This window comes from Lytechinus variegatus, chromosome 16, assembly GCF_018143015.1.
Source record: "Lytechinus variegatus isolate NC3 chromosome 16, Lvar_3.0, whole genome shotgun sequence".
Classification (NCBI taxonomy): domain Eukaryota; kingdom Metazoa; phylum Echinodermata; class Echinoidea; order Temnopleuroida; family Toxopneustidae; genus Lytechinus; species Lytechinus variegatus.
The window spans coordinates 28,057,860-28,070,417 of NC_054755.1; the positions used below are offsets into that span (position 1 = coordinate 28,057,860).

At 36.0% G+C, this 12,558-nt stretch overlaps 1 protein-coding gene across 1 annotated transcript in view; it reads left to right on the forward strand.

Moving 5' to 3' along the window:
* Positions 1 to 12,558, forward strand: part of LOC121430042 (5'-nucleotidase domain-containing protein 3-like) — a 44,048-nt gene that overhangs the window by 7,723 nt on the left and 23,767 nt on the right. The window contains exons 5-11 of the mRNA XM_041627314.1: positions 112 to 208; positions 2,047 to 2,118; positions 5,778 to 5,834; positions 6,581 to 6,641; positions 7,665 to 7,767; positions 10,259 to 10,360; positions 11,320 to 11,404. Of these exons, the coding sequence (XP_041483248.1) occupies positions 112 to 208; positions 2,047 to 2,118; positions 5,778 to 5,834; positions 6,581 to 6,641; positions 7,665 to 7,767; positions 10,259 to 10,360; positions 11,320 to 11,404 (577 nt within the window). The remainder of the gene's footprint in view (positions 1 to 111; positions 209 to 2,046; positions 2,119 to 5,777; positions 5,835 to 6,580; positions 6,642 to 7,664; positions 7,768 to 10,258; positions 10,361 to 11,319; positions 11,405 to 12,558) is intronic.

Below are 12,558 nucleotides of genomic sequence, written 5' to 3' on the forward strand. Positions count from 1 at the left end.
ACTACACCACGGCTCCTCCACACAATTGGTATTACAAAAATATATATGTAGTATGTGAATATAATTTGAAGTATTGAAAGGAATTATAAGGATTATTTTGTCTCATGGCAGAGGTTTGCAGGCAGTAAGCAATGAAGAAGTTATTGAGATGTACGGCGGAACCCATATACCTGACGAAATGATAGTTGATCGCAGCATGCATGGCTATGTAAGTGTGAAGAGTTGTTGTTATCACAAATAATGAACATCATTGAGGGCGTTAGTAAGAATTATAACTCACTAGGAAAATTTTGAATAATTCTCACTGTTCTAGAGTGTTTCAAAGTTTACAATTGTGGGTAATTATTTCAATTCCCATACAAATTTCTGTGTATTATTTGTTTTATAATGTGATGTTGATCTTTAATATTTGATCCTTATCTCAAAATCATGACCGACAAATAGTACTAGCTGGTAGTACCTTCCATTGGCAAATCTGCCTCATAGTTGAAATGAATTACTAGCCATGTAATAGATTTTATTTAATCATTTGATTAGGATCCATATTATACAAATGATGCATGGGTTAGAGTGGGTCAGTAGGAACTGTGTGCACAAGGTAACTTTGGCATGGTTTTGACGAAAATGCCAGTTACCGCGTGCACACAGTTCCACTCACCAACGAAAGAAAATCATGCATCCTCTCTTTTATAGAATGGACAAAAATTATTGAATAAACCAAAAAATTAATAATTTACCAGATGCATGATAATTTCATGCGTCCGATAAATTCAATTTACCGGACACATGATTTTTTTTTGAACGGATGCATGAAAATTCCAAAATGTAATGCAGACCCTTTGATAACCTTGGACAACATAAAATGTATGCCTAACCTGATATATGGTGGCACAAAGGCATTATCATACCCAAAATGCCAGATACAGCTTTGCATTGACTAGATCTATGATGCAGCCTCAAACCTCCAATAGCTGTGTGTGTATGCCTGGGCTGCGCCGTGGGCCAGCACCTACGGCTGCCAGGGCCTGCAGTGGAGATTTGGCTGTGCACAGCCAGCCCAGGGCAGTAGATCTAAAGTTAGATCGTATGTCCGGACTTTTCAACTAACGAGCATGCAAGCAGTTTTAATCCCTATGACAATTATGGTACCGTATTTGTACTTACAGATCATTTTACATTCATTCTGCCTTCATCGAAAATTTAAAATTTTGACGTAAACAAGCGTAACAGTACATGCGCGATGACATCACAATGACCTTTCGGACGATAGCTTGTTTACAATGGATATCGTTATGATTATCGGGATATCATTCATGCAGCCCAGTAAAAATTCTTGCATAGCTCTCAACCAATCAGATTGCAGGGATTTTCTCATCCATTCTATAATACTGTTTATACTAAGGCAGAATGAACAGATTGAAATGTATACTGTGAATTTTAATTTGGAAGCAATTCACAGGAGTACTGTTTTATACTGCTCTATCACAAAACTGTGAGTGATCCACCTTACACATAGCTGTGAGATCCGGCATTAACAGTGCATCTCAAACAGAAACCTGTATTATTAGAATAACTTTGATCAAACTATATAGTTTATAAATAATAATAATATAGGATATTTATATTGCGCACATATCCACCTTGTTAGGTGCTCAGACGCTCGTATATTACCCGGCTAAGCTAGGCGTTCATAGCGCACACAGCTTCTTAAAGAATTACTTCCTACTGGTACCCATTTACCTCACCTGGGTTGAGTGCAGCACATTGTGGATCAGTTTCTTGCTGAAGGAAATTAAGCTATGGCTGGGATTCGAACCCACGGCCCTCTGTTTCAAAGTCCGAAGACTAATCCACTGGGCTACAACCTCCACAGGGACTATTCTCTCTTTTTTAGAGACCAAAGACATACATGTATGGATATGTGAATACATGTCAGAAAATCATTATTAGAAACCAAAACAGCGTTGAGAGACATGTAAATTTACTTTTTCTCTTTTGAAGAAACATGAAGTATTGTACCTTCTTGATCATTTCAATATTCTCTAGGAGAAAGGTCTTCGTCAGCTGATGGATATGTTTGCTACAGCTGAGATGTGTCTTCTCGTCAATGTCATAGAGGTATGCTTTATCTGTTATATTGCCACTTGGTCTACACTCATTTGGTCTATACATACTTCGTCCACTTCCCTTCAGGCAATGCCACATGGACTAATCCTAGTTCACCTTTTTACCAGTAAGACTACTAAGCATTTGGTCTAATTGCCACTAAGCCCATTAATGTTTTTTTGTCTAATTTCCGACTAGACGGATTGCATCTAATATCCACTTGGCCTAACACCACTTACGCACTTGTCAACAGATTGTGCCACATCTTTTCCGTAGAATTCCTATATAACGCAGTTCCTTACCAATCCTCACATGTCATCATCATAGACATGTAGGAAGTCATGTAGGAATGTATGAAGTCAATGCAGGAAGTCATGAAAAGACGCCTCGTACCTTTATAGTAGGATTCCCGCAAAAACATATTTGGCGTAAAATATGTAAAAGTTGCCTTGGTGCATAATATTGTTAAACCCTCCTAGACAAAAAAGAACTTCATAAACTCTCATGAACTCTTCATGAACAAATAGAATGTTATTTATGAACATTAAAGTTATTCAATTCAGTTCAAAATGTATTTGTGTGACAAAGTGCACAAAAGTAAGTAGACTATGTGAAAATTAGACCATCCAGGCATTAGGCTAAATGACAGTAAGCCCAATTGATGGTTGGACCAACTTTCAATTGGACCAAGTTGATAGTAGACTAAGTAGGTTTATCCATAATCGGAGAATTAGACCATCTGCTAGAAGATCAAATAAATGCATATTGTTGAACTGAAGATGATAATCATGGGGGAAATTGTTATTACAATTTCTAGACCCCCCCCTCCCCGTGGAGTGATGATATTTACCACTGGGACTGTATTAAGGATAAAAGTTTTTGACATCAAATACTGTACATGATCGTGGATGTCATGTAGGTTTGAATTGAGAGAGGGCTTAAGTTTATGATAATTACAATGACTTCATTTAAAAGAGGAAAATGTTCACATGGGCTATCTATTGAAATTTACATTAAAGTAGACAACCGAAGAATCAAAAGTATTTCATAATGACTTTTTTGGTCATCATTGTAAAGGGGAAGTATTACTAATCAGATATATAACTTCACCTTTTAAAATAGTGATTAGAGTTTGCAGAAATCAGCTCTCAAAAATGACTTATTTTCATGGCATATTTCTGCCTTCGTCCGTCCTCTGGCGAGCTCCAGCTGAGTGACGTCACACCACGAGCAGTGAGCAGCTGAGCTGACAGCAGCCCATTGAAGACGATCTTTCCAATCAGCGTTTTTTGCTCTTAGAATAGTTTATTCCTCTCAAGATTGGTCTTATTACATAGATAAAAGTTTGAATTTTCTGAACAGTAAAATGAAATGCACATTTAACATATTTTGGTAACCGATATTTAGCTTAGAAAAAATTATTTGTGTTCAAGAAATATACGTGAATAAACAAAGCATATTTTCACTTAGAAATCATGCTTGCACCACATTGATATTATTATCAATATAAAGCATAGACATTCGTCTTCACAACTGAATAAAAATTATGAAATTTAATTACGTAGCAAGTTCAGGAACCACAAAAAAACACGGCAATATATGATCGCGAAATGATTGGAATTGCACTTGGATTGCCGAAGCATTGCGAGGCAACTGCAGCGAACGCACTTTGTTCATATATCGTTATGAACACGGTCTATATAATAACATGGTCTGTGGACAAATCTGTACGCACGCAGTTTTTTTTATGAGTGCGGGGATCCTGGTTCGAAACTCTTTGATTTTTTTTTTGGTTCTGGATTTTTTTTAAAATTATGTTCCTTCCCCATTCCTATCAGCTCTTTTTTTTCTTTTTATTTTCATGTGAGATTCTATTCAGTCCTGTATTTATTTATTAAATCTTACTTCTTAATTGCTGCTTTTGATTTTCAAGTTCTTGATTAGATTCTCTGGGATTCTCTACTTATATTATTTGGGCAGCGACTCACTCACTCACTGACTGGAGTGGAGCAACACAATGACGACTGCAGTGGACAAAATTGGTCTTTACAGTCCACAATTCAATAAAAACGGGCAAAGGAACACAGTTCTGAATCACGTTTGGTCTGAAGTTGTCGAAAACAGAAATTGAATATCACATTACATGAAGAAAACGGTAAATTCGGAAGATATTGAACAGGTCAGTAAGGTGATTCAGTGCATGATGCACAGAGAGATGATGAGCACGTCGATTGTGTGACGTCATAATTCTCGACCGTTTTCGGCTGCGTGATTGTCGGTCTGGGGGGCTGAGAAGGGTGTCTAATAATTTCATTTCTTGCATTTCCACGACATCTATAAGACTTTTTAGTGACATATTTGTGTATAAAAAGACAATACCTTTCCATCCATATATAATTTGTCTATAATCATCACTTTCGTGAAATTTTCTTTGTGTGTCTCCTTTAATAAATCATTGTAATATCTAATAAAATGACAATAATAATAAAAATAGATGTGAATAATCCAATATAAACTAGTCATAGCATAAACGTGAATGAAATTAACATAACATTTTGTTGGTCTATATTCATTTCCTCTTTCATCTACACCATCACACATTTGTTTAGTGTTCGGCCAAAGAGTTATGGTGCCAAACACCGTGGGGTGATGTAGTTAACAGCAAAAAATGATATCACAAGAAAGTCTTTGACATTAACCATTGCAGATCTAGATCTGATACATTTACATAAACTTAATTTTGCGTGATCATGAAATCTAAGCAGGAAAAAAAGACAACCATGCTGAAGGTTGCTAATACAGACAAGCACATGTGAGACATTGTAATACTATTGTCTTGAAAAACATCAGACACCAGACTGGAATGCCATCTTTGTTTTTTGCTCACTTTTTAGCAATTACACATTTTCTTCCAGATTCCTTTGACACATATTATCTTATTCATTCATACAAACAAGTGGGTGATCATTTGATTGGATTCTATTCATACTCATTTTCAGATTGTAACCTCATGTTGCATTTGAGAGTAAATACTGATCAGTAAAGGTCAAGTCCACCCCGGAAAAATGTTGATTTGAATAAAAAGAGAAAAATCAAACTAGCACAATGCTGAAAATTTCATCAAAATCGGATGTAAAATAAGAAAGTTCTGACATTTCAAAGTTTCGCTTATTTTTAACAAAATAGTTATGTGAACGAGCCAGTTACATCCAAATGAGAGAGTCGATGATGTCACTCACTCACTATTTCTTTTGTTTTTTATTGTTTGAATTATACAATATTTCAATTTTTACGAATTTGACGATTAGGATCTCCTTGCCTGAAGCACAAAATGTTAAAATAATGGAATTCCACGTGTTCAGGGTGGAATGAAACTTCATTTCACATGACAGTGACGAGAAAATCAAAATATTTCATAATTCAAACAATAAAAAACAAAAGAAATAGTGAGTGAGTGACATCATCGACTCTCTCATTTGGATGTAACTGGCTCGTTCATATAACTATTTTTTTTTAAATAAGCGAAACTTTGAAATGTCACAACTTTCTTATTTTACATCCGATTTTGATGAAATTTTCAGTGTTATGCTTGTTGAATTTTTCTCTTTATATTCAAATCAACTTTTTATTGCGGTGGACTTGTCCTTTAATATATTGTTCATTTTTTGCAGTTTTTAAGGACACGAGGATTTGACTATGATGCTGAATATCTCTTTCATGATATTCACGTAAGTATATAAATGAGAGTGTTTTCCCCTCTTCAGAGGGATTTATGATAACATAAAATCAAACAAGAGAATTGGTGTGGAATAGGTTTAATGTTCACCAAGATGTGGTTATTTTCGAAAGGACTGTTGGGATGGTGAGAGATGCAAGTCAATAACCCAGTTGCAGCAAGACAAGACAAGATTAAAGGTATTGTTTAACTTTGTGAGCAGCCGATTTAAAAAATTCTCAAACCAAGATGAAACATGTGTACAAGTGCATGTATTAGAACTAATAAACCCTGAAAACAACCATTATTGAGAATGAAAAGCTAAAATTACAAGGCAAACCCTGATTTTGTAAATAGGCGTCTTATATAGACACCTAAATAGTACACATAAGTGTATGGGATGAAATTAAGATGGTGTTTCCGGTCACTTTATATTTCAATTTTTGAAGCACTAAATAATTATTTTCGAACGCAATTTTTCTGGGCTTCATTTTTGTAACATATCACAGACACAGGTGACAAGTGTGACCTTCTAGCTCAGATTTTTTAAAAATCAAACCAATGTTAACCAATCACTTTAACAGTGGAGAGTAGGATGATGCATCTCAACGTTTTGGGCAGCTTGATTATTTCTTATCAAATTCATGTCATAATTCTTATCATGTTGCATTAAAATGGAAATAACAACAACAAAATATAAAATTACCCATACAATTAAAAATCTATTGCTAAATTTTTTTTTCTTATGAATTATTTCAGAATGCTGTGAAAGAGGTACATTACTCCGGATCAATGCACACTGAAGTTGCCAACAATGTCCGTAAGTCATGCTCTAGATTTATGTTTTTGATTTATATTCCATTGCTGAGAGACTTGCGATCCAATTTGTACGTTTCATGATACATGCAGACAAGTTCTGCCTGTTTTGCGACCGTGCTCCTTTTGCATTAATCCTGACAGATTCATAGACGAATGTGGATTAATATTCCAGTACTTATATTAATCAAAGTATTTCTCTTTCAAAGGGATTACATACTTTATTTAAACACTAGTTTTCCTGAGGTCTCACATTTAGTTCTACTGATTAATCCTAATTACGCCCTGTATTGGGAATTCTTCATTTTGGTAAACATTTTTTTAATTCTTCAATTCACCCGTGTAGTGTTCTAACGCCCTTGGCTATACCTTGGGCATATTGGAGCTTCTCCAAAGTTACCTTGTTTGTGTATTTCTTAGTTAAAGGGGAAGTTCACCCTGAAGAAAACTTTGTTGTAAAAATAGCAGAAAAAATAGTACAAAAAATTGGTGAAGGTTTGAGGGAAATCCGTTAAAGATTAAGAAAGTTATTAGAGTTCAAAGTTTGGGATTTGTGACGTCATAAACGAGCAGCTGCCCCATGTGTTATGTAATATAAAATGTATGAATTTCAAATTTTGTATGGTTCCTGATGACTTAATTTTGTTTTCTTTTCATGATCGGGTGTGAAACGATTTGTCTATTGATATACAAAAGTTAAAGTGAAAACCATTTTCAATTTTCTGAGAAAATTACATTTCATTGATTTTTTACCATTCGCTATGTAGGAATGCTGCTCGCATATGACGTCACAAATCAAATAATTGAAATTCTAATAACTTTTTAATTATTTGATGAATTTTTCTCAAACCTTCGGCAATGTTTTTCATTAATTTTTCTGCTATTTTTACAATAAACTTTTTGTCAAGGTGAACTTCCCCTTTAATTCATTTCATGATGTGTATACCAATTCCTCTCGGTGATTTGTATTATTTGTATTCATACTATTATTACCATTATCATAACTATTATATCTTTTTTTTTGTAGATGAATATCTTCAGATGGATACCGGCATTCCTGAACTTCTTCAAAGACTGCACGACGCAGGGAAACAACTCTTCCTTATCACCAATTCAGAATTTGCATTTGTGTAAGTCTTGGTGCTCCAAAGCTCATCAGCTTTTACATTTCTTGTCAAAAAATTAATGACCTTTCGGTATATCAATGTATTTCATTTATAACCATAATGTTGTTGACTGTTTTGTATATTTTTAAAGGGAAGACTCAACCCTTTTCACCCCCTGAGAGCAGAAGAGGACCATACTTTGCCATTTTTGTAACAAAGGGGAAGACAAAGAATGAAAAGCCCCCAAATTATATTATTGGGGTGGGGGGTTATCTGTGAAAGAATAAATTAAGCTGTTTCATATTATCTCCCATTTTTAAACAGATTTCCTTTACACTTTGTACCTAAATAAATAATGGCCATAAGGTGTTGAGAAAAGGCAGAGAGTGATGGCAAGGCCTGAGAAGATAACTTTCTTTGTTCATTTACTAAGGGGGATTAACATCAAAACCAATGGTCATGATTATCTACAAATAATGAATGTTTATGAGTGACAGAATACTTCATGAGGTAAAAGATGAAATGATCCATTCAACGAGGTGTAGCTGAGTAGAATTGATCATTCATTTAATCTTTCACCAAATGAAGTATTCTGTCCATTGCATGAATGAAAAGAACATTCGTTATTTGATTTAATGACACCTAAAAAATTTTGAATTGATCATTTATGTCATACTTATTGAATGAAGTATTCTGTCCATTGCACGAATGAAAAGAACATTCGTTATTTGATTTTATACATGACACCTAAAAAATACATTATTTTTCATATGAAATTTTAATATGCAATGCGAGCTCAGTCTGTTGATTGTCGCGTTCATACAACATGTGCGCTGCAAATACGTCTGGTGCTCATAGGTGGTGCCTGTGTCTCGGTGTGCGTGTGTGTAGTGGACAAAATCGTATGGATCCAAAATTGCCCGATGAATGGATCCAACATTGCACTGTTGGTGATGTCATTGTAAAATAGGCTGAATGATCGATATCAAACAACCAATCAAATGACAAGGATCTGTCTAGGTGTCATATAAATAAAATTGATAAAAAATTTACTTTCTGCAGTAAAATGCAATATGTTCACCTCAGGAAACAAATTCAAATTGTTATTGATATTTTGGAAGAAAGTTGCATGAAAATGTCAGTGCAATACAACAGGTGAAATCTTTTCACAATTCTGTTTATCCTTCAAAGCTAAAGATCCAATCGTTTAACCTAAATATCAATGCAAGTAAAATTTGTGAGCTCTATATGGAGGCTGTATCCACGTGGTCGACCAGCAGATAGTCAAAACCTCCTTGATCTATTATTAACTTGGATTAATCTGTCTCTATGTCACATGGTCTAATACTCACACGGTCTCACGGCTTAGAAATCAAATTTTCATATTGAGTAGACAAAGTAGAAATTAGACTATCTAGTCATCACACTAATGTCAGGTAGGCCAAGTGAGTGTTACATCATGTGATGGTATACAAATAGCGAATAGGCATGAGTGTGATGTTGCGAGATTTCGCATGAGGTGAAAGAAAGATGCTCTATTCAACAAGGCGTTAGCCCAGTTGAATAGAGTGTTTATTTCTTTCACAGAATACGAAATCTTGCACCATTGCACGAATAAGAATATTTGCTATTTTTTGTTGTACAATGCCTCGGAATTTAGCAAAAATATGAAAAAACCCCAGAGTTTTTCCCTGCAGTGATCTATGAAAAGGGAGCAAAAAAAAATGAAAGCGAAAAGCAAAATCCCACAAGGGCACATGACCAGCAGGCTTATATGCGTCTTGCACCTTATTACTGAGCGCTATGAATTAAATTGTATTGTGACGTCACATCTGAAAGCTGTGCACCGGTACATTTTTGATGGTACGTCTTGTGTGCAACGGTACAAATATTTGACATTCGGCCTCTCATTTGATCGCATACAACAAGCTAAGTAGGCATTGTACAATGAGACAGATTAGGATCCAGCAGATTAGTGAATGCTAGGCGAAAGGGGTACAGCCTAATTGAAAATTAGATAAAATGGTTAATGGGCCAAATGGCAAAGAGACTGAATGGTTATTTACTAGACAACCTTGTTGTAGATGAAGTGAGATTAGACTTTGATTACCATAGACCAAATGGAATGTTGAAGATGTGGGTGTAGACCAGACCAAGTGGCAATGTGAATGGGGTTGTTTTGTAGCGGAAGGTCATGTAGTCATGTGGGGGCATCATGGTCTAGTGGTCTTGACTCTGGTCTTTCAATCAGAGGGACATGGGTTCGATTCCCAGCCATGGCGTGTTTTCCTTCAGCAAGAAATTTTCTCACATTGTGCTGCACTCAACCCAGGTGAGGTAAATGGGTACCTGGTAGGAAGAAATTCTTTGAATGCTTCAGCACCTATATGGCAGCACCGCTATAGCTGGGCTAATGATAGCAGCGATTTGTATCCTCAGGCAAATAGCATTAATGAATCCAGCGGTTATTATTATTATAAATGCCTTCACAAATTGAATTGTTTTTGCTCTACAGGAATAGTGGAATGTCCCACCTCATTGGATCTGATTGGGCTAACCTCTTTGACATCATTGTAACTCAGGCCAGGAAACCGCAGTTCTTCAACGATACCGCAAGGTATGTCGACAAAAATAATCTTTAACGTGCAATCTTGTCAACTGGACTTATTACGAATTTCGAAGAACGGTTTCTTCTACGAGCTTGGATGCTCCTTCTATTTTGTAATAATCGGAGTGTATTTTGTATTCCATGTATGTCAATGAATCCCTTCAGTCTCCTGCAAGGAGTATAATAATAATAACGCAGTTCTTGTATAGTGCGTATCACATTATATCATAACATCCCTATGCGCTTCCAAAGGACTTGGATATTATTACCCTGGCTTTAGGAGTATTTCACCTGGATTGAGTATTAAAGGAAACCAAAACCCAAGAAGAGAAGCAATCTTATTGGAAAGAGTATAAAAATGAGAGGAACAATTGAGAACAAGTTTCATCAAAATCGGTTATGAATTAAACAAGTTATGGACATTTTTTTAAAGTCTTGTACTTTCTATGGGGATCCTCAAAATGGCCACCATGGTTCAGAATCACAGATTTTGTGGACAACTCTCCATTTGTTTTGTACACAAATTTTCAGATTTTAGTTCCCCGTTATCTTTCAAATTGCACCTTGCCTCCTTCGGAGCATAACATATGCCATGGGAAAATTTAATTCCTACCGCATAATTCAAGTTAAGGATGAGATAATGTAAAATATGTAAAATATAAAGGGGAGAATCTCAAAATATTTTAACAAAACAAATGAGAGTTGTCCACAAAATCATGTGAAGCATGTTTGCCAATTTGAGGATCCCCATAGAAAGTACAGCAAGACTATTCAAACTTACATGTACAGTTATAACTCGCTTATTCTTTAACTGATTTTGATGAAACAAGTTTTTGATGGGTGAATAAGTGGATTCTCTCCTTGTATTTTGGTTTCCTTTAAATGTTAATTAATTTCTTGCTGGTACACAGTTACTATAAACTGATTTTAATGCTTTTTAATATTTCTGTGCCTTTTCTTCAATGCAGGCCTTTCAGATCAATCTACAGGAAAACAGGGACACCATCTTGGGCCAAAGTCACAGAACTCAAGAAAGGAAAGATATATCTTGAGGTAAGAAAACATAAATCTATATTTCAAATAGGCCTGTCATAACGTGAACCTCCGATTTGATTCTCGACCGCACTTCGGACTGCAAACTGCGGTCCTATACCCCATTTTTCATTTGAAAAATCTCAACATTTCCAACCCCGATAAACCCATCTTGGCCAGGTAATCCCCTTGTCTCAATTTCACCACCACGGGCCAGTAAACGAGCGTTGAGTCAAGGACGAAATGATGATTAACAGCTGCTATTATGTAAGACTTGTCTGCCTGTAGAAGAAAGAAAGAAAGAAAGAAAGGAAGGAAGAAAGAAAGAAAGAGAGAAAGAAAGAAAAAAGTTTCTATCAACGTGTGTATACATGGAACTCCATGCACTCACCAGAACTACACACATTGCAATCCATCGTGTGTGGCCCCCTGCTGTGACCGTTGATGCTGGGGTGTGTTATCTTCGGACCGAGGTCAAGAAACAGGTGTTTCTATACTTAAATTTCATGCTTGAGGGCAATAGGGTTTGTAGTACTCGGAGAAGAGAATTGATGATAAGGGAAACTGGGGTATACTGCTCTTCAAAGCAAGATTTTCGTCATGGACGCTGACATTTTCATCTTACTATACCTGTTTGACTCTACAAAGCCCCAGTTTAACATATTAAGGGTCTGTGTGTAGGAAAGTTAGAGCGATATACACTGTAGCGACCCTTCACACAGGTTTACCAATGTGTATTGTTGGGCGAGGTTGTGACTGATTACACCCCCAAGTCCTTTTGATTAGTCTCCTCCTGTGAATCAATTGGTATCGCATTGCTGTTCTTATACATAGCACCAAACATTTCTCAGCATTGAATTCTTGTAGCCACACTTCTGACCTTGCAGCACGTGCATTTTGAAAGCTTCTTTCATTGAAGATTTCTCATGGTGGCTCTGAGTATCATCTAGGGAGTGTTTATTTATAGAAACAGTCAGTGATTTTGTGTCGTGAAAGTGAACCGCACAACCATGAAAAATTAGGTTTTCAGTCGTGTTTGCATTATTTCTGATGTTCAAAGTGGATGCATTTATATTGGTCAGCTCTTGGAGAATGCGATCTTCCTTTGAAGAAGTCATAGGGAGCAATTCAGATGGTGGAGGTCGATCTTCACCAGCTGCATCACGGAATCTAGC